The following is a 23,081-nucleotide window of genomic DNA, read 5'->3' on the forward strand; positions in this document are numbered from 1 at the left end:
AACAGTGAACTGTAGGAAGACTGACAGCAAGGGCTGAACCATTACACAAGTGACTGCCAGAGAGCTCCTGCTTTGGTTTACAGGAATGAAGCAAAAAGGGTGTGGTAACTACTAAAAAACAAGTGGGCAACGGACTCTTTTTTAGCTCCTTGTTCTATTGAAAACCACATCGAGACACAGATTTTGAGAGCTGCATTTAGAAATCTCAAGTAATTCAAAGCATGTAAAACATTTCTTAAGACAATCAGAAACTACGTACATCTTTTCTTGCCATTTGTATACAAAGACCATCAAAACGAACATCCTCCATAATTAGTATCCAAACTTAACATTTCCCTTTGCATCAGAAATTTGGACAAATCTTGGAAACAAACTAGTGAAACCACAGGCTATATTCTTTTGAGTTGAGTGGAAACAGAACTTGACCTATATACGCAACTCGAAAGACATCTGTACCTCTACATAATTTGAACAGCTCTGTCAATCAAGTATCCCTGAACTGGTAAGCGCGCACAGAATATTGCACAGAAAATAAAGATGCACTTTGAACAGTGTGATATACAGTGCAGCATAGCAGACCAATGCTAAGAAGCAAGATGAGAAAGAAGACTTGAGACCAAGGAAGTTAAAACAGAAGTGTTCTACTAGCTCGGAAACTTAAGAACTATGTAAACGTCTAAGGATTAAAAATAAAATACTTCAAGGTCATGTTCTATAGAAGCAGACCTAAGGACTGTTTCTTGTGAAAATGACAACTGGGCCTGAGATGCATGTGAAGATCTACAACAGCAAATGATTTGTCTTACAATAGCTAACACTGTTTCCTCCCTTAACATAACAAGGCAAATAAAAATCATGAAGTTACTACGCTTCAGCATTTTTTCTTTTAATCACCAAACCCAGAGACTACCTAGCTCCCAAGTGAATACCAGCAAGGCGCTGGCTGCACAGGCTCCTTTGCAGACTAATCCATCAAGGTCAAGGAGGGTTTAATCACTGCACAATGATTTAAGAGTTTTGTTCAGTGAACCGTTAGGAGCCCTACACTAATACGTGGAGAAACTGGATGAGAAAGAAGATGGAGTACATTCATTAGCAATGTGCTGTCTATTTCCTCTCCCACCTATCTCTTAGTTGAGGAGGTTGAGCTTTGGAGACCAGAATAACCATTCTGATCTAACCTACTACAGAAGTTTCAGACACTGGCATTAAAACAGCCATCATGCTCCAGATACCAATGACATTTCTAGCTTCTATCAGTCTTTGACATAGAAAATTCCCTGTATGTATTCCAAATGGGCAAACAGGTGCTGTTTAACAGCTTTAAAATATGTTTTTCTAAATAGATCCTCTGGAGACTATGAATTGAGTTAAAGAATGTACCCCTTCAGTGTACATCTGTTGCGTTAGAATAATGATTTGTTTGCTCAAGACACCACTCCACTTGCAGGCACTGTGCTTCAATCATCAGCACCAGAAGAGTAATTCTTCTGAAAGCCGTCTGACCTGAGGCTTCTGGCATTCAGGTTACCCAGGGAACAGAAACATTAAGACAAATGGTTGCTTTCTCCAAAAACAAAAATGTTACACTTTTTCAGAGTTCTGCTCTTGAAGCACAGGAAGTCTCTCCAAGTACCATGCAGCAAAATAATGTTTCGTCTCAGTTCCGAGTCTTGCCTTCAGTCAGAGAAAGGAGGAAAAAAAGAAAGAAATTGCTTTGAACATGTTCTCCATCATGTTATTGCTTCAAGGAAGTACTTCTGATGAAATTTAACAAAAAGCAATTTAACCTCTTGGAATAAATAAATGCCACATGACATTTTCGTGAATGGAGTAACCAAGGTAGACACAAAAAGAGGACCAAGCTCACCCATAGTGCATCAGCATAGATGCCTGAAAAGGGTTAAATAGTTTCTGGATTAGCAGAGGTTGAAATAAAGCTCTCATCTTCCTCTCCCTTCCCCACTCCTTTCCTGATGAACGTCCCTTTGAATGGCCTGCTTATTAGACTACCATAAATTGACTGAAAAGCAAAAAAAAAAAAAAGTTCAGAGTCCAAATCAATTAACATGCAAGGCTTTTCTGCTCTGTCAGCTTAAGAGATAACTACACCCCATGCTGACAGAAGTCAGAGTCAACAGCTTGCTATCCTTCTCCAGACCATGAAGGATTCCCGGTCTTCAGGGCTCTGAAAGTAACCTAGGGAAGGCAGCCTAATCCTAAATGCCTCCGGCTCATGTGGAGCACTGGACCCTTTCATCTTCCATTCTCTGTACAGATTCCTGCCATACCACTGGCTGCTGCACCAAGCCTCCCCCACCGCTAAGCAAAACTGAGAAAGTGGAATAGGAATGTTGCTTTCCATTGCCCTAGAGGCTAGCCAGGACCAGAGACACTGCAACAACTACCTCACCTTCACTCCCAGTAGCAGACATTGGAATGCTACTGTTATCCTTTGCAATAAGGAAATAAGGCAGCAAATAACCCTAAAACGATCTCTAGGGTTCTTGCTAGCACACATACGCGCATGTGAAGCAACACACACACAAAAATCTTTCCAAACCTAGTTAAACAGGTCAAAGCAGACTAGTTCAAAAGCTAACTGGGAATGATATTCACATCCAACAAGCATTCAAAAAAGTCAGCGACAAGATATCTCAAACCAGGCAAAAAAGAGCTGGGGTAAATCTCTAGACTGTCAATTCCACTGAGAATATTGCATAGCTGGAATTGTTCTGAGAAAGGTAAACACTCCAGCAGAGCTCACAGCAACTTTCCTGTGCTAGGAAAACAGAGGCAGGGCTGCCATTCTTTAGCTTTGTACACCAAAGCAATTCAAGTGGGATTTCTGAGTTTTAGACATCACTCAAGCAGTGGTCTGACGGAAACACCTTCTCTTTTCAAAAGGAAAGAAAAGATCCATGTAGATTATTCACTAGCCCTGAACCACCATCAGACCAGGAAAGGTCACCTGTCCCTTGTTGCAGAATTACAGCTGTCTGGATATCCACTGCCACATACTGATATATCTGAGAGGGATGAAGGACAAGATGCATGCACGTGCAGTTCCAAATGGTTTAACTGTTGTCTATAGAGGGAAAAAGACTTCTTCAGTCTCCTTACAACAATGCCAAAGAAACTGTTTCTGATTTGACATAGACAAGATTTCTTTTTAGGGAACAATAACTCTGGTAGTGTTTAAGAAAAATGTACATTGGTACTTGAGCTGACAAGGAGCGGGCAAGGTAGAGAAGGAAGTAATAAAGGAAGCGAAACAGTGGTAAGAGGTTTATGGACAACCATGCTGTCACGTATAGTACAGGCAGTGCATCCGTCCTTGTCTTTCATGGCAGATCCAGTCTTTGTCTCAGGGAAGTGAGGTCCTGTATAGGTCCAGGTTCATAGGTTTTTTCCTCTGGATACAACATTCCTTTCAGAGTAACCATCAGTAGTATAGCTGTATTTCTTCAAGACCTGCCACATCTTCAACAAATTGCCATCAGTACCCTGCCACCAGTCCACTCCAGCATGTCTCTCTGGCTCACCCCTCCCCACCCAAGGCTTTTACAAATATAGCTTAATCAACCCATCATGTTAGCTCTCCCATATGCTCTGCTCTGCATGCATCACACTTCAGCAACCTTTCTCAGCATACTTCACACGTAAAATTTGTTTAAAGTCACTAACAAAGGTAAGTGGAAGGAATTTTTCTTGCTCCCTTTCCACTCTGGGCAACCATATTGTTATAGTCCTCCTGTGTTTGGAAGTGCAAGTGGTAGCGAGGGCAGGGGAAAAGCAGAAGTCTTTAAAATTGAGTCTAATTAGAACTTTAAAGCACGATTTTATTGTATCTGGCCTTTGTTCAAAAAAAGCTAGGCTAATGACAAGACCTAGGAGAGGCAAACCCCTTAATCATTGCTAGTCATCAGAAAATAAAGGAGTAATCAAATTCATACAAGCCATGCCAAATCAAACTGCCCATTACATCCTTTAAACCTTACAAAGCATACCTCTTCATATAACCCAGCTACAAACAGGAAGAAAAGCACAAAATACCTCCATACTGAACACTCTCCAAGCATCCCAAACCCAAGCACCGACTCTGTGAAAGACCTTCTCTCAGAAGGGGGGATATGCACAGGACATTCAGAGTTCCATATTTAAAAGTCCTCAAGTGACAAATAAGCAGCAGATAATATATATGGTTCATTACTTCTCATTTGTATACAGGGGGGGAAAAGAAGGTCAATCTGCTTGCTTTCTTTTATTCTATGAAAGGCCAACAGATGTATTTAATATCGCCTGACAGTAAGTTTTATTCTTAACAGAATAAGAATGTAACCAAACAACTCCTGATCAGTAAAACTACCACTGACCATCACACTTCAAAATGCAGGTTATACTAAGCTTGTTTCACCCAACCAGACTGTATGACTGGATTTTAAATACTTTTGTTAAAAGCCTCTATCAACCAATACAGGTACTTGACCATTTACAGCTATAATTCCATAGGCTCATCGTTGAGAGGGGGAAGTTCACTACCTCGGTTGTCCTTGCCTGCTTCTCTGAACCCTGTGCATTCACACCAGTCTGTTCTTTGTCAAGTTTAGCTCTTGCCAGACTCTTTGTAAGGTTCTTCAAGCCACTAGAGCAGGAGAAAGCTATTCACCTGAACACAAAAGCTGGTACCAAGTAGGTGTCAAGTGTCTGTAAGCAAGGACAGAAGGGGCAACAGTGCCTTTTGATAGCAGTGAGTTGTTCTCTTACAGTGTTTTGCCTGCAACCTTGATTTGCGATTTCAACAAGAGTCATTATCTCAGCACTCACCTTGCATCATACTCCTGTAGGCTGTGTCTGTGATGGCATAGATATGAGGGGGCATCTCATGTCTCTTTTTGCCTTTGTACATCTCCACTATTTCTTCTGAGTATATGGGCAGGTTCTTGTAAGGATTGATTACCACGCAGAACAGGCCTGAGTAGGTCTGGAAAGAAAATACCCCAGCAAATAAAGGAAGGGATTAAAAATGTTGTATAGTTGCACATTTTAACAGTATATTACTTGGAAAAACAAACAAACCAACCAGTCCTTTTTTAAGTGCTCCTTCCAGTGATGCCATGTGGGATGCTTCCCACTAAGCAATATTAGAATCTGAGCAACAGCTAAAGTCATATCAACTTGACTAGTACTCAACCTTTCCAAATATGCACAGAGCATCAACTGACACATTAGTCACACTGATATCAAACTGGCCTGCTCCCTGGCTAATTAACAGTCTACTAGGACTGGCTTTTCTTCCCTTCAAAGTTCCTATATTCAAGTCAAGTGTCCATTTCATTCTATAACGTAGGTGCTCGGCTCCTAGAAACATGCATTTTATTATTTTCTGCCTCGTTTGCTGTGGATTTATCCAGTAATTGATCAACTACAACATAAAACTTCAAGCCAAAATAGTTACTAAAACCAAAATAAGACCAGTGTACTCCTTAGAGGTTTTCAAGACTACTGGACTAGGCTGAATTCAGTGTTGACCCTACTCTGAACAGGAACTTGGATTAGATGGCCTCCTAAAGGCCCTTCCAGCCTGAACACTTTCATGATTTATAAAGTAACAAGTGTAACTAGAACTAGACTCAAAACTGTAAGGTCATTAATGTAGTATAGTTCTGAACTAGTCAATATAGGAAACAATTCTAATGTATTCCATGCTCGAAGAGTCAGCAACATTTGCCAAAGTTTACTTCTAATTCATCTCAAATGGTTAATTGGTTGATTTGTGACAGCGAACCTCAATTTCTCAATTGGTTTCCACTGGCTTATATTCTACAGTTCTAATGGAAGACAACTGTCAAAATACTTCTAGTGAAAATATTAAGCTTCTTAAAAGAAAAAAAAAATTTAAAAAATACCTTTGAGATCTGAATACCTAAACCCCGCCCCCCCCCCCAAACATTTTACTTGCAAAGGGACTAGAAGGAGCAGAGGTTTCTTAGATATTTCCTAGATATTCTAAGAATAGCATTCCAAGCGTTGCTCCTGGGGTTTAGAGCTACCCTAGTCCCTGTCAATTTGAGAGGCAGCTGCTTCAAACATCTGGAGAGGAGTAGCTTTCTACAGCAACTTGCAGTGCTACCAGAAGAAAGTACATTTGGCACTTATTTCTATTGCTACCATCTCTTCTATTGTTTGCTCAATGAAGAGTGCTTCGGAGTGGTAAAGAGTTCTCCACAATGAGCACAGAGTACTTAATCAGTTTTAGCCTCTTTAGCTAGATAAAGGTAAGGATTAGACTACAGTGATCAGAAGAGTGAAAATAGCATCTACTACAGAGTTTAGGGTCTTATATCCAAATTTTCTACACTGGCTTAACATTAAGTAATTAGCCCACTCTTATATGCAGCAGATTCAGATACAGCTTTTACCCTATGTCCCCCAGAAAGCAAAATTTTTATAGGTATTTAAGGTTCCTTTTCCATACCCCAGCATAAACTATCAGAATATGTTTCCAGACCTACTTTTTTTTAATTTTTCTAATATTTGAGGAATATTTGAATAGCTTACAGAAAATACTAAATCTCTTTCCAAACTGGGAAACTATGAAAGTTGGCTAAAAACCTTTTAGCGTAGGACTTCTAAAGTTTTAGGAAGCTAAGCTTCTGTGAGACATTCTAGTCAGGTTAGGTTTGAGGTACTGCTTGAAAGGAAGTTTAAGGAGTTTGCAGAAACCAACTTGGCAATGCTAGTTCCTTTTGCCTCAGCCTTAGTTCTCCATCATATCAGACAGTACTTGTACAGCACAGAACAGCAGCTGAAAGACCAGGTCATGCTTTCCTGATCTTTGACTACACTAGTGGAAGACAGAGTAGGACCAAGAGGTAGAAAGGAGTCGACTCAAGAGCAGCACGCTCACAGTACACACAGTACACCTTTTCCTTATGCTGGTGTGGAAATAATTGACATTGGAATCAAATGAACTGTTAGAAGGAAAGCTGTAATTTTATCTGAGTTCTGGAAAACAAGTAAACAAAAACCCTCTAGGCTGCCAGTTCCAGCTGTCTGCATTAGCAGCCATCTTGCCTCAAATCCCATGGCAGCAGCAACCTGCACATATTAATCAAAAGAAGATGCCCTATATAGTCCCTGTTCCCCCCTGCAACAAAACAAACTCAGGCCACAGACTGAACCTCCCTCTCCTTTGAAGAGGTTAATACAGCTAAATGCCTGTTTGCTGCTTTTGGGGAATTAGAAGTGAGAGCAAAAGAAAAGTGGTAGCAGTAGCAACTACTGTGGTAATATTCCACAAGGAATGTAAAGTTTACTTGTCTGTATTTGTGTGACTTTTTATGGCCATGTGTACTGAACAAATTAGAATTGTTGCTTTTTAAGTAAGAGTAGTGTAAAAGTCTGAAGCTGGGCTGAAGCAGTCTTAAGGACGAAAGCAGCAGTTTAGAAAACGGAAGACATTAATTTCAATTACAGTGATGAAGCCATGAAACAGGTATGCAGGAAGAAGCCATCACCTTCTTCCAGCATTCTGGTTGCCAGGAGAAATACCTAAGGGAAGTTTCCTTGCAGTATAATGATCTCAGTCAGATGTGTGAGGTGATATTTTTGTCTAATAAAGAGAGGCAACTAATCATGGCTGGGATAGGCAACTGAGCTAGACCACCATGTCACAACTGCTGGTCAAGCACAATGACAGAGTTTTATATAGGAAGCAAGTTGAATTATACTGAGCAAAAGCTGCCAGCCCTACCACAGTGAAGACAAGTGTCATCCTCATCTTATTAAAGTACAAGTAAAGACTTAAATGCATAAACCTCTGAATTGAACCCAAGGCTCCAACTGAAAGGCTAATCTATTATAAGCATAGCTGGCTTGGAATTCTGTACTTTGTTTCAGACATTACTATCTCAAAATAGAATTCTGGCATTACCTTTCACTAACTATTTCAAGTAACACATGGGCCAAACTGGAACTAGCTTTATTTTTCTAACTGCTAAACTAGCTCTGAAGAGCTGAAAGGACCATCTGCAGCATGGCACAAAGCTGACAGCATCAAAAAGTTTATTTTCCAGGAACTGTTAACTTCAATGAAATAACTGGAACATGTAAGGCTGAGTTTTGAGTTTCACACTGAAGACAAACAAGGCAGTTCAGGTAAGCAACACAGAAGCTGAAAATGATCTTCTGGTGAAGCATTCCAAATAGAAAGGGTTAATATGAATGCCAGTCTATTAGCAAGTCACCTCAGTGCAGAACCAATCAGCACATGGAAACAGCAAATTGGTGTCAGACTCAAGCTCTTAGTTCTTGAAATGTTTGACACTCCCTGCTCAAAATTTGTCTGCACCAGCCGTAAGATTTTCCCCTTCCGTTTATATGATGGGTAGACAGAAAAATAAAGTTTGAAAAAAAAAAAGAAAAAAGACACAAAAACACAGCCCTGCTGGCAAAGAAGAGAGAAAGGACAAGAGCAGAACTAAATTATGCTTATGTTCTTTCCAGAGACATTTGTGCTAGAAATACATTGCGTGTATTCTCTTTCTTCAAGAGGATTAATGATCAACTAACAGCCACTCCAATAAAAGTATTTTAAGCCTTTGCATTAATCTTCTGACTTGCTGAGAACTGCTGACAGGTGAGATCAGTCCATTTCACAAGTGCACAGAAACACAGTTTTGGCAAGACTAAGATTCTGTAATAGAGAATTACTATGCTAGGTTTACTTACTTGGGTGAAGGGTATGGGGATTTTTTAATACTTCTTTCAATCCAATTGGAAGAACTCAATTTATTACAATCACAGACTATGTCTGAAATTTCAGAGGGTATCTTGCAAGATACGTGAAACAGCCTATTGCAGAGTGTGCAACAGACTTCAAGATGCTGTTGAATTATTTTCAACAACTTATTACATAACCTAGCAATGTTTCCTGTTCTAAAAATGTTACATGTGATCTTGCATATCCTATTTCATCTCAATACCAAGATTCTTCCCTCTTGAGAATAGATTTTGACCAATAGTCAGAGGAGTTATTGACTACACAGAATAATTAACTGCATCAACCTCCAACCACATTAGCTCTCAAAATTTTGAGATCAGACAGTGCGAGTCAGACTAAATTTATATCAGCTTTGCATCCTTCAAATGTTCTCTGTTAATTTCTGCAACAGTTGTCTATATGCCTTTGTGCTGCCCCAGAAGAGTAGTGGTCACAGCACTAGCCAGAGTGGGAGTTCCTAGCTTGTGTTCACGCTCTGTTAACCTAGAAGGCAACAGTTCACAAAGGTTTCTACCCAAGATGGATAGCTAAGGTGAATTTCTGCTATGTGGTGTCTTAGATACCACCAGTCCCTGTTAGGGCAGATCATCTATAGCTTGCCATGTAAGATGACTACATAAAAGACTATATCCCTATGGGTATGACAAAGTAGTAAGCACTCAGAAAAACCCAAAACATACAGATAGATATTGCAGAGAGCTTTTAATTATGTTGTCTTCTCCATATGACAAGAGAGGCAGCTTTTGGGTTTTGGCAGCACAAAAAGAAGGGAGAGAGGAAATGTAGACAGACTTTCTTCAAGGACTGTATTAATATACATGTTTACATATGAAATTTATTCTTTAATACATTTTATTTTAATAGATCTTCTAATCTACTGTGAAGATTTCATAGCGCCCAAAAATACTGAACATCCGGCATTTCTACATCCCACAGGATTCCATCTCAGGCAGTCCCATTTTAATTATGTAAGCAGAGGCTAGCGTGAGAATAAACAAACCAAGAAACACTCGTTTCTGTTTTAACCAGTCACTGCACCCAAATTTTACACTACCGCTGAGTTTAATCATTCATTCTATGCCTGCAGAGTATCGATAAAATAGGCGCTATCACAACCAACATCTGCTGGCTAAACAGAGGCCACAGGAAGAGGAAAATCAGAAGGGAATTGAAGAACCAGGTCAAGGTTCCAAACTCTCCTTCCCCACCTTCCCCTATTCATTGCTTTTGGTATTCAGAAGTAGTTAATGCATGCTTCATTAGTATGACCATTGGTCCCATAAATGGTAGCTTTGTCATTTCCACAGCAATAAGAAGCAGGAATCTCTGCTCTTGTCCATTTTGGGGTAGAAAGAAAAGGAAGTATTTCCTATCTGTAAGCACACGCAGGCACATATGTGCCTTCTCTAGCAAAACACTCCGAGATCCAGAATTTTTGTAACACAAAGCTTGGCATTAGCATTCTTTCCCACTGAAGCTCCAGACGTGGGAAAATGCAATTCAGATGTTAGGTATATCGGGACTGTGTTTTTATTATTATTTGGTTCAGCCCAGATCAGACTCCCCATTTACCACTTTCCAACTGCTCTCACTTCTTGCTAAAAGAAAGTTAAATGGCATTCAAAACATCCTGCAAATGAAGACATTAAAATGTTAAAGACAGATTTACCACAGCATTCCTTGAAAGCTTCAACATTAACTAGAGGGGGATTGGCATAGTTTAGTGAAAAGATTTTAAGTAGAGGGAAGAAGCTAAGTCACATGAGAGTTGCGTATAGGGGCAACGAAAGGTTAACATACACATTTTAGAAGCAAAGTGATTACAGTAAGTTCACATACTATGTAATCAAGAACTCTTACCCCAATAGACAAGATTACTTACATAGATCAGTCCCGAATAGTATCTCTCCTTCAAGTTGTGAAGCACAGAAGCCTCATTCAGGCATGTCAGCTCTGCCATATCTTCCACTTTAGAGAATTTGGGGGGGTTCATCTTCTGGATGTCATCCTTATTTACTTTCACCTTCTTCCCATTCTCTGCCAGTTCCACGATGGCCTCATCTCCTACTTCTTCCTTCAGGCTAGCTGCCTCAAACCCATTCTTCTCTGAGGGAACCCATACCAGCTTCTTAGCTGCCCAGTCAGCCTGAGTCAGTGGGTTATTAATGATGTTTTTGTCCACATAAAGGTACTTATCTGCATCTCTTTGCGACATTGTGTTTTAGAATTGGGGACCTGCAAAAAGAGAAGGGGGGGAATATTTTTAAAGGCTCAAGTTGCCTTGCAAATTCCTAGAGGCAGACAGGCACACGCTAAGTACTCTGAGGCCCTGGTCATCAGAGCATGCCTCCCCCTCCTTTAGTCTCATGTTAGTAAGCACTGGTAAGTTGTCAAACTTCCAATAAGGTCACAGTTTGGCTTGCCAAGAGGATGAAAAAAAAACAAACTAGCAAGCAGTTAAGAAAAACCCTACAACAAAACACTTACCGTTAAGCATTTGGAAGCCATTATTTGGCAGAAAAAAGAAAGCACATTAAAGTGGCAAGCATCAAACAATTTGTAAGATGTGCCAATACTCATAGCATCAGATACTATGTCAGTAATGTTCAAGTCAAGATTAGCCCTTCACTGCTCTACTCGGTAGAGATATTACGTCAGAAATATAATCATAAATGTTCAATCAACACTTTCACTTCCTATCTCCTTGTTCTGATAAGCTACGAATCAAATACTACAACTTCTTAGAAATGCCATATACCAGCCTAGACAATACATGAGACATACTTTGCTTCTAAAAGACATCATCGATAATTTGAGGACACCAGTTAAGACTGACATTAGATACTTTCCATCACCAGCTTAGTAGCAACACCCAGCCCACCAGTTTGTATCTTTTTTCTAGATAATGTTCAGTAGCAAAATACCTCCAAGGCAGTAACAGAATAAACCTGTGGTCAGGAAATTTTACAGCCAAAAATCCTCTATTGGGATCCTTCTATGAAGCTGTGGTCAGGTAGAGGAGAGAGTACCATCCCTACAAGAGGGAGATGTAGGCAGCATACTCAGAAAATGGCACCCTAGATTTAGTGTTTCATCAAAACCAGAACACTACCGCCAGGGATTTTCCAGTTTATAAGGCAGCAATTTTACTGGTGCCACTCAGAAATCCTTTCAATCAGAAGAAAGGACTGCATGCGTCAAGGCTCATTAACCACGTAGCAGCAGCCTCTTTACAAGGTCCCATAAACATTACTTCTTGGATCCTTCCTCACAAAGATACCAGTGTCCTCAATATAAGTTTTTTGTAACTTGGATAGAAGTTAGAGCTCTTTACCACCAAAAGAACAGGAAATGAAAATATCAATATTCATGTCATGGTAGGCTGTCAGGATCTACAGAGATAAATTTTCTACAGACCATACCCATATTTACAAACCAGCCTGCAAATCAAATAGGTGAAGTCTGACTATAGATACCGCAGACAAAAAGTTATTGAGAGCAGGACAGAAGCAGTTCAATTCTCAAAATATGCATGAGAGCAACAATAGATGTTGAGTCCCAGCATTAGCAAGCAGTGAATGAAGCCAGAAAAACATCAGCTATAATAATCGCAGGCACAAATGCCCACACCAGTCATTTGTAAGCATGTAGGGAAATTCCTTTCAACAAATATATCACTGTAGGTGGTATGCAACTTTGTGCCAGATAACTGTATGGATAGCTGTATATTCACAGTCAAAAATTCTTTAGCAAACAAAGAGAAAATTACTCTATAAATAATTGTTTCCTTTAGTTTAAGTTTAAAATCTTTGTCTTAAGCCTTATAGGATATGCCAAGCAGCTACTCCACGCTCTACCTCATCTTTCCTTCCCCACAGGGTCACTGACACTTCCACCTCAATAACCGCAACAGTGATTCTCAGAGCAGCTCCTCCTCCCTGGCTTTTTGTATTTTTATTGAAAACCCAGATTTTAATGGGTACGCAGTGAAGAGGTTTGTTGCAGAGATAAGATGTAGCAGTCAGAAGACTGCCATGAAAAATTTGAGCTGTCAAGAGAGCTCCAAGACCACCCTACAACAGCTAGCCTGACAGTGTGTAGGAAATAGAGAAGACTAACAATTCAACAAAAGATATTGAGACTCCATGACATTGCAGAGTATCATCTGCAGGTTGTGGTCAAACGGTTAAAAAAAAACAAAAAAAAGGGAGTGGAGGGAAGGAGGGGAAAAGGAAAAAAAAAAAAAAGAAAGAAATATTCAATTGTGTTCAGAGTTGTATCAGGTTTGGCAAGGCAACAGCTGTGCTCTACCCTCCATTACACAGTTTCCTGCCTATGCAACTCCCAGAATCTAACCAGTTGCCTTTTTTGGCTATAATCAGGCAGGACACAGAGGCAGTACGCTTCAGCTAAATTCAGTTTCATCATTTCCTGAGGAATCCGAAGTAACCAGCCATCTGAAGTGTCCTGTATTACACTGAAACGTATTCCTCACTTCCTTACTGTTAAGAGTACATGCATTCAACACACCTTGGAGACTTATTCTGGGATAAAGACTAATTCTTTTTGGATAAGAAATACGTAAGACCACAAGAAATCTTTCAAGGGGTATCCCCAGCCAGTTCTAGATCTGGAGAGAACTAAGGGAAGAAGATAGCCACAGAGAGGTTAATCAAATTCCTCACAGGAGGAGAAACCCAAATTATCTCACATACAGCAAGACTGCATTCTTCAGCCAGTAAGGGATCATTCTATAGCATCTACCCCTTTTTATTCCCAGGACTGAAAACAACAACTTTCACAGTAAGAAGAGAAGTAGCCTAACACGGCCATTCTAAAATCTCACCAAACACTAAGTTTTTTTATGCCAGTACTACCAAATAGTGAGGAGGTTCAAAGATGGTCTGCACCTCAAACTTTAAACAGACTTGAAAATTACCCTATTGCATGGAAGCAGCAAGCATCACCATCTCAAACTAGTTTTCATGTGCTCCAGAACAGAATCATCAGGTACTAGAACTAAAAAAATGGAGGATCAAGCTAAGATAACATGGTATTAGTGCTATTCTCAAGGCTGACTTCTAACCCACAGGGCCTCTAGACTAGCAATACCACAAACCAACCATTAATTTGCCTTCTCCACAAGAACAGTACCAGAGGAATCAGATTCAGCAAGTTCCATCTCATGGGCTCCAAAACTTATCTTCCTAGCTTACGCCACATTTCACTGGGCATTTCTAAAAACGCCTTAAGTGGTCAAGGAAGCAAGCCCAGTAAGCTCTTGCAGCCTTACAGCTACTCTCAACGAATGCAAGTCATTACCATTTTAGGAACAAATTAGGAAGCAATTTGTTTGCCTAGTAGTTTGCATTTTGGGTGTAGATAATTACGTGGGGCAAGGACATTTATCTTTACATGGCTATTGTGCAACTGTCAGATGAGAATACCGTTAACAATATTCTTTTTGATGCAACACCAGTCTATAGGCAAGAAGACCAAAAAAATACAGAAGGAAGATAGACCATCCTTGTTTGGAGTTTAAATGCCTCCTTCCTAGTATTGTTTCCAAAAATGAAATATTGCAGTCACTTCCCTGTTAACCCAGTATGCTCCCTTATTGTGGTTTGTAGCAGCCTGAGAACAGGCTGGTCAAACGTTGCTTGTTTGCCATTATTTCAGGTGCCAAAAGACACTCTTTTGCCATTTAACTAACTACATAGTTGCCACAAAGATGCCATACAGTTACAGATGGATGCAAAGCAATCTCTACAGCCATGAATAGGACGGGACCAAGACATAAATAATATGTAGTCCAACCTTAAAAAATTTTTCAATAATGCTTTACATACATACTTCCCTGTAGATTCTTTTGAGATGAACAAGCTAAACACTGGCTCTAAGTTAAGATGCCATGCATTCCCTTTGAACTAGGCAGAACTACCCCAAACGCTCGTTTGAATACAATCATATGGACAGAAGTTTGCCTTAGCCTCCTACAATTTCATAGCCTTAAGGCTTGAATTATGAGACACTTCACACACTCCTCTCCCTACTTAAAGCATCAAGTGCTTCCCAAAAACCTGGAAACAAACACCTTGTCTGGCTTGGAAAGGTCTAAAAGCTACCTCTGCTATAAGTTCCCTTCCTTTCGATTACAGCGTTTTGCAACTGCTAAAAGCATAGAACATTATCTGTTTGCAATTTAATTTTCCAGAACTATTTGTATTATTCCCCCCCTTCAAATGTTTACTCTGTCAGCAGCCACATAATTGTTTCTGGGACTGAGCCACTGCTCAGTAAGATGAGCTTGGGCTATGCTAAACTATCGAGGTAACAGCCTGAAGCAGAAACAGAATATATTCAGAAGAGCATTAATGGCAACAGTTAAAGCATCACACTTGCTAACAAGTATTAGACCGCTAGCTAGGCAAGGAAAGCACTTCTAGTTTGAGTTATCTAAACCACCATTAAAGTAGGGATCCCCACACTGTTCTTCTTAGGCTTCAACCTCATCATTAGCAAAGATGCATTACTACATTGGAATAGACAGCTTTAATCACAAACCATTTCCTTACTTTAAGGAATTATGAGAAGTCTGTGAAATACTGGGCTATAGAGAACATAAAATAGCCAGATACATGTACTGTATACTTGCTGATTCAGATCACCATTTCGGAACTTTGCTGTAAGACTGAGCCTGCATGAAAAGGGACATAGGCGGGTAATTACTAGAAGTTTCTCCTGCTTCATATCCACCAGTAAGGCACTGTTATAAAAACTTCCTGTGATTTCACATGACATGATCCCCCCACAGGGTTTGTCTAGTAACCTTTATACTAGCAGTGCAAGAGGAACTACCCTAAAGATCAGGATGACAAAAAGAATGGACAATAAACAGTAAACACATTTAGACTAAAACAAGTTAATTTCCTTTGTTTATACAGTTCACATTTTAAAAGTATTTCAGGAACACAACTCTCATGCCATTTTCCAAACTGGCTTACCTTTAGCAGGTTGTGAGAGAATGGCATACAAGACAAAAGGCCCTTTTCACAGAGCGAAAGGAATGTACACCATTTCTACAGGCAAGACAAGACTTTTACACTAGAAAATTGCCGCACTACTGGTCAGTTACAGTCCCATTTCAGTTACAAATAAATTGTCCTCAGTGAAGAAACTCAATTCTTTGTTAATACACAGCATTTAAAAAATAATCTGACTTTGAGAAGAAGCTAACGATTCAAACTAAGTTTGGTCAGTAACATTCATATGATGGGAATCTGTTAAGCGTACAATCTGAACAGCTAATACTTGCATTATTTTTGCAAACTCAACTATTTCACTTTCCCCAGCCAGCTGAATACAGTTCATCAAATCAACAGAAACAGTTGCATTAAGTGCAGCTAGAAAGCACAGTAAGCAGACTTTAGTGGCCAGACTGCCTACAGTGACCATGAACTGACAACATTAAAAACCAAAACCTAACCCACCAAAAAAACCTCCCTATAATTCCCTTGTATTCACTAAGAAATCGTTCAGATCTCATCTGTTTAGGGCGTACTAGGCTGACACTTCACAGCTCCACGTGCCAGGATGTTTATGGGAAAGAAAACTGCAAAGTTAGTTAGCACAAACTGTTCCAACTTCAAAGTAACACCTATATAAAAACTGAAGTCTGAATCACTAAGGGTGAGAAATGAATCGCAGGGGGGAGGGGGAGAGGAAGGGAAGGGGAAAAGCTGGCAGGAAGCTGAACTGATGGACTGGTTATTATCTGCTTGTTTCTCAAGTTCAGTATATTGTGACACACCAGTGCTTGATGCTTCAGACTGAAGAATCATGAATTTCAGTTATCCCACTAGAGAATACAACATCAGGCAAGTACACAAGTTTGCAATTAATACTCCCTCACTGATAGTCCCCCAAGCTGAAGGCATTCAGCTACACTTACCCTTTTTGTTCAGAATGCCGTGCCGCCACGCAGACTCATTTCATCTAGTTCAGCTTTATTTGGGATTCATAATGATTGCTATTAGGCTTACTGTAGTTAACTGCTTTCCTCTCTAGTCACAGTCTGACGCACACAATACATTGTTGAAAGATTTATTTCACAACTGGAATGGAGATCGCTGGCAATTATTGCTGCATATTCAGTTTGACTGTAGTGCTGCCCAGACTTGCCAGCTACCATGTTTATTACTGTAAGTTAAACTCAAAGGTAGAGCACTAAAGTGCCTTCTCTGTATGCACAGGGCTCCAAGAATCAAGAAGGAGGAATCTAATTATCTAACATATAAATGATACCTGTATTACACAGGTATCTGATCAACTGACCAGACTACACGTAAGACAGAAGAAAGAAGTTGAAGGGTATTCTGTATTTTCCAGGTGGCCTAAAGGTACCTGGCACGCATCCTCAGAACAACAAACATAGAATAAATGTTTCTCAGTTTCTGCATGTCCAGCTCTTTTCATCAGCTGTCAAGCACCACTTTCTGGTATGTGTGAAGCAGCACTTGCATGTTCTACTGTAACAGCTGACACAGGAGGTTTGCTCTGTGAAGCTGGGACTTTCCATGGCAAATTGCAAAGGCCACAAAGCTATATACAAGTAAGGCACTGTCCTTACATGCCACTTAATAGTCACATTTTCTCTCCCCTGGGTTCAAATGAATGGCAAGATTGGGAGAACAGAAGCTACAAGCACAGCACATGTAGATGTAATGTAAATTAATGCCAATCTGAAGAGGCTAGTTTTGGGTACCAAAGAGCGAAAACGGGATAGCACAGGCTTCACCATGGGCTATACATGCACAGAAACAATCTTGGCAAACTGCACTGCATACCGTAAAGAAATTAACCACTGTATGTTATGGGCAAATATGGCCGGGCATAGCTTCCCTAAGTTAATGCTAGGGAGGGTATGCTTGCCCCTATTTTAATCGCACCTTCTCAGTTCAGTGAGACACATTATCATGTACATGGCACCAATAAAGTTAATCAGTTCTATGAAGCCTGTGCACATTGTTTAAACACACCAAACACTGGTTTAGGGAGGGGGAGGGTAGCCTTCTGTTGATTTCAAGTCCAGTCTTTAGCATGACAAAGCTAGGCTGGCTGCCACCCAACCCCATTCACTTTGAATAAATATTCAAAGTTTACAATCCTGCATAATACACTTTCTGCAACTGTTGTTTCTCATTAGTGCTCGTACAGTACATGCCTTCTCAGCAGAGGAGAGAATTCCTCTTCCAGAGACGGTGTGCCCACAAGGAAAACATTCCAGGGGGAGAACACATTCTTCGTGACCACTCAGCAAAGTAATCCCACTTAAGGAGACAGCTGTAGTTCAGAAAACTGCAGCCCATCCCTGCTGTTCAAGCTGTTTTGCTGGAAGACTTGTTTTCAGGAGGCATAATGGACTGCAAAAGTTCTGATCAGGCATGCAGAATTCCCTAGGGCCATTGCATGAAAGAGGAAGAATAGCTTGGAAAGTTTCAGCCTGTCCTTGTTATCTCAGGGTCACTTTTCATTCCTTCCCAAATATTCAGATTTAAGGCTAAGAAGGTATCTGCCAAGAACTCTCTGGGGCACTGAAGTGTAAGGTAGCTCTTCCAGTACACAGTTCTATATCAATTAGCACTCCCTGTCATCTTTATCAGCTCCAGGTTTCATTCCATCACAGGAGGGAACAAGGAACAAAACAATTACACCTAAATACAGAGAAGAAAAATACAATTCTGGTTCACTCTTTTAGAGACAAATATTTAGCACACATGTGGCTAAGATAAAGTCACAGGAGCAATTATTCTCACTTACATTAACTGAGAAATTGCTTTGATCTCAGCATCAATAATACTAATTTTCTTCCAGCCCATATTGGAAAGAACCAAGTGCAAATATGTCTGGCAAACGATTTTAAAAAAAGATTACTTTTACATTACAGCAGGGAACCAAGTTTCTCTAGACACTTACAGCTCAACCTACTGTGCCAAACTATGATCGTGCATAAACAGCCTTCTGCTACATCTCATTTTTGTTCTTTTTTCAACTAGTTCTGCTCCACCATTAACAGCAGCTGTTGGGATGGTAGGCAAAAACCCTAGCACAGAGAAGTCTACCACCTTTACAGGGTCCAACTTTGATTCTCAACTCTTCTAGCTATACGCAGGGATTCATTAAGAGGACTTACCTCTGTCTATGAAGGTGATCTTGGAGGTGGGGGGCAGGAGCAGAGTGACTCACTCTGGACATGGAACAACAGCAACTCCTGCACTGAAGGAAAAGCTACATAGCCTTAAGCTCCAGGATGTATAAGGAGGCCAGGTTGAGAACAACCTCACAGAAAATAAATATCAAGTTCAAGGTAGTCTGAAAAACTTTGAAACATTCCGATTGCGACATTTCTCTATTGCTTTCAAGGTCTTGCACAGCTTCATGGCTCCTTACTTAGCTATCCATTATAACCAATGTTCTAGAGAAAGCCCCCGCTTCAGCGGAGCACGCAAGGAACGCTTGTCTGGTCTGTACACCTCAGCCTCACGCTTGTTTTCTGGTTAGCTTGTTCCTTTCCTGACCTGTGCTTTCTTCCCTAAATGTCAAATGTATCAGTCTTTAAAAAGGAACAGCATTAGGCATCTCTTATTTTAGAATTCACCCAACCATGCCCTCCTGTCTGGATGTCCTGAAGCACTGATTTTTGTATTGAAGGAGAAGAAAGGACTCATCTTTCAATCTGAAATGAGTAAAAGCAGGGGCACTTGATAGTAGGAACCTAGTCTGAACTGTTACAATCATGGCTATATGGCATATAAAATTTTCTCTCCGTTCTGGCATTACAGGAAACGACTTTTTTTGAAAAAAATAAAATTATCCCCTTCTGGTAGGCGACTGACATACTATGACATTCCACAGTACCAATAAGAGGAGGCAAATATAATTTGGAAGTTTCCAACAAAGTTTTGCTTTCTGGCATAAAAGGATAAAAAACAACATGAGGGAACACTGACCACAGAGTAGCAGAACTGTTTCATGCGCCTCCGCCATAGTTAACAACTTCTCCACAACCATATACACTACAGTGCTGTGGTGGTGAGGCACCGGAGCAGGTTGCCCAGAGAAGCTGTGGCTGCCCCATCCCTGGCAGTGTTCAAGGCCAGGTTGGATGGGGCTTTGAGCAGCCTGGTCTAGTGGAAGGTGTCCCTGCCCGTGGCAGCAGGGTTGGAACCACATGATCTTTAAGGTCCCTTCCAACCCAAACCATTCTATGACTCTATGATGTTCTCGTTATCCACACAAGCAAGAGCTGAACCATTACTGCTGTTGTACTTTTTCCTGATAGAATTGGTATAATACAGCGTGGTAATATTTATCAGTTAAATCTACATCAAGTTTTTAGAACTAAAAATCTACCTATATAGTCCTGCCCCTTAGGAAAAAAAAAAACTTAAAATTTGCCATATGCAAAAATGATTAACTCCCACTATGTGGAGGAAAAGATAAACTGACTGTGCACACGTATATGACAGTGCTATGCAGACAATATGTAGATAATTTTTAGAAGTTGCACCAGTTTGTCTAATAAATTCGCAATCCCTTTTTTAAAGAAAAATTATGACTAATACACCTTCCCCATCCCATTTGTGCGTTCTCCTTTCTCATCATATACGCATTAAACTGCAAACTCAAGTTCATCTGCACAAAACTTTGACTTGGGAAGGGCCATTAAAACAATTCAGAATAATTTACTGTGTAATGAAAGGTCAAAGACTTCAGTATCTGCTATAAACATTCATACTGCAATATAACCCAGATGATAAAAGCTAAGTGAACTGGTTTAAGTCACAAATGTTAAGTCACAGTTTAAAGAGTTTTTGTGCCTGTGGAGAAATCTTATTTTGTACTTATGCTCCTCTAAGAAAGAAAATTTCCTTTGTCAGTAAACAGACACATCCATTTGAAACATGACAGTTTCAAGTATCCAATTACTTAACTATTGTAAATAGTCTACCATATACCTGTATCCACACTCCCATATCCAATTATGTAAACAATCCTGTAAAGCCTGAACACATTTTACTTGGTGTCAGAAAGAGATAAAAACATCCCCACCTCTGAACAACAGAAACAACGACATCTGAACAACACCTGTGAAGAATAAAATACATTAAGTGGTACTCTGCTAAAAAAATAAAATTCATTAATATAAAAAAAATTATTTCTTGGACTACTTCAGATGCATTTACAAGCAAAAAGTAACTAAAACTGTTTTCTAGGTAGTTACCTGCAATCAGCAATTTATGAATTAAGTTGCCTGTTTCTGGACACCTTCATCTCAAATCCACCCCTTCTGGTCTGTTCCACTAATTGTGAAACACGCAACTACCTACCCCCCCAACCACCTAAAAAAAGGAAGAAAAAAGAGCAAAGAATGTCAATACCTTCCTCTACATTTTAAACCATGAATGACATGGCCAAAACAGAAGTCAGAGAGTATTTTTCTTCATCTACATTTAAAAAACGGTCAAAAGTCAATTTACCTCATCAATCAGCTAGTTCCAAGTGCTTAGCCAGGAACTTTCTCATCCAGTTCATTGGTTTGACTTCAGATTTACATTCAGTATTTGTTGTCAAATTCTTACATTTGAGCATCTTGTATTCATTCAAATATGCCTAAGTCCTAAGATGGACTACCAATTTAAGAAAAAGAAACACTATCAGTGAAAATTAATTTATACTCACACAGTTCAAAATAGTTGATTTTATCGATTCTGAGCACAGCAAGACTAGAATCTCTTGCACTAAATGGCAAGCAGACCTACAGTGTAACAGTACCTGCCAAAAAGAGCTTACCGACTAAAAAATTACCTACAAACTGATACCACAGTTGTCACATTTGGAGAAAAAGACAGAAGCAACTGAAATTAATTTTTTTTTCATGGAAATTTCACCGTAGGTTTCCTTTTTTTTTCTTGGATATTTAAATCAACTCTAAGTACGTCAGTAAAACTAGCTGGATCAAGTGTTGGCCACAACTGACTTTAACCAAAGTCAAATCTACTGCACCTCCAACGTGGATTAGAAAAGCCTAAATTCAAGCAAACTGGTGAAGTCTTGACCTTAAAAGAAAAACACCGATGAGCATACGCTCATCACTACAAACAATAAAAAGGGAAGTAAACTATTACAAGAGCATGCTTTAAATCTTACATTTTAAACAGGAAGCTGCCCAACAGGAAGAAAAAAATATCTGACTGCACGGGACTGTCAAAGTTGAGCTGTAAAGTTTCTCTAAACCTCTTTTCTTACGAGTCTGAACGCCTACTTTGCTTTCATTCAAATCAGAACTCCAGTTCTGCGTTGAGGCATATATCACAATGGATTTCCTGCCGAGGCTCATTAAAATGGTAGTTCTTGATGAATAGAAGTATTCATCAGTTAAGGATACTTTATGATACAGATTTCCAAGTTAAGTTCCCCTCAACATATATTAATTATTAGCTTGAATTTACTGAAATCACTCATCCATGTGGTTTTATTTACTACGCTCAGTAGAGTCAGCATACATGCATTAGGAGAAATTTAAATTTCTAGTCATGAAGACAAGCAGAACCCAAACCCTATGTACAAAACTCTAGAGGCATAAGTTTCATAAAGAGGTCATGGAGTCAAACCACAGTACGCAGAGTTATATTTCATTATACCTCTCTGCATCCAACAGCAATACATTTGTAATACTTCTATAAGAAATAATTTGCAGTAGACAAGCACGCCAGATCAATTTTAGAGTTTCCACTTTGCTACGTTTAAAAAGGACATGACTTAGCAGTACTAGCTCTGGAAGTATCGTACAGTGAAATCAATCACAGTTCCACCACTGGAAAATCGTAGACACTACTATTTCTTTAGACTTTTTAGGACGTTCAGAAAGGCAATATATTGTACTGAATAGTAACCAGCAAAGGGCCATTAACCGAAAACAGGGACTAGTCCATTACGCTGAACATGACTGGGTTGGAATGAGGTCAGAAGATGTTAAGCCACTACAGTAGCCTAGGATTGCAAGACAAATCGATGTTGAGATTATTACTTCAAGTACTCAGAACAAGTTCTCACAGCCACTAAAGAAAAAAGTGAAGCGGATAAACCATAATTAAGATGAACTTGTAAATTGATGCATTTCATTTAGTTGGACAACACCCATTTGCATTAGCTTCCAGGGCAGAAGTTGCATTTGTGTTTTTGTCTCATCACACTCTATTTAAATCAGGTTGCTAGTTTCCATCTCTTTCTACGC

General features: G+C 39.8%; 1 protein-coding gene across 1 annotated transcript in view; it reads right to left on the bottom strand.

The window, feature by feature from the left end:
• Window positions 1-23,081, bottom strand: part of MYH9 (myosin heavy chain 9) — a 74,104-nt gene that overhangs the window by 47,126 nt on the left and 3,897 nt on the right. The window contains exons 2-3 of the mRNA XM_052790248.1: window positions 10,668-11,020; window positions 4,828-4,984 (exon numbers count right to left, since the gene is read on the bottom strand). Of these exons, the coding sequence (XP_052646208.1) occupies window positions 4,828-4,984; window positions 10,668-11,000 (490 nt within the window). The 5' untranslated portion in view covers window positions 11,001-11,020. The remainder of the gene's footprint in view (window positions 1-4,827; window positions 4,985-10,667; window positions 11,021-23,081) is intronic.

This window comes from Harpia harpyja, chromosome 6 (assembly GCF_026419915.1).
Source record: "Harpia harpyja isolate bHarHar1 chromosome 6, bHarHar1 primary haplotype, whole genome shotgun sequence".
Classification (NCBI taxonomy): domain Eukaryota; kingdom Metazoa; phylum Chordata; class Aves; order Accipitriformes; family Accipitridae; genus Harpia; species Harpia harpyja.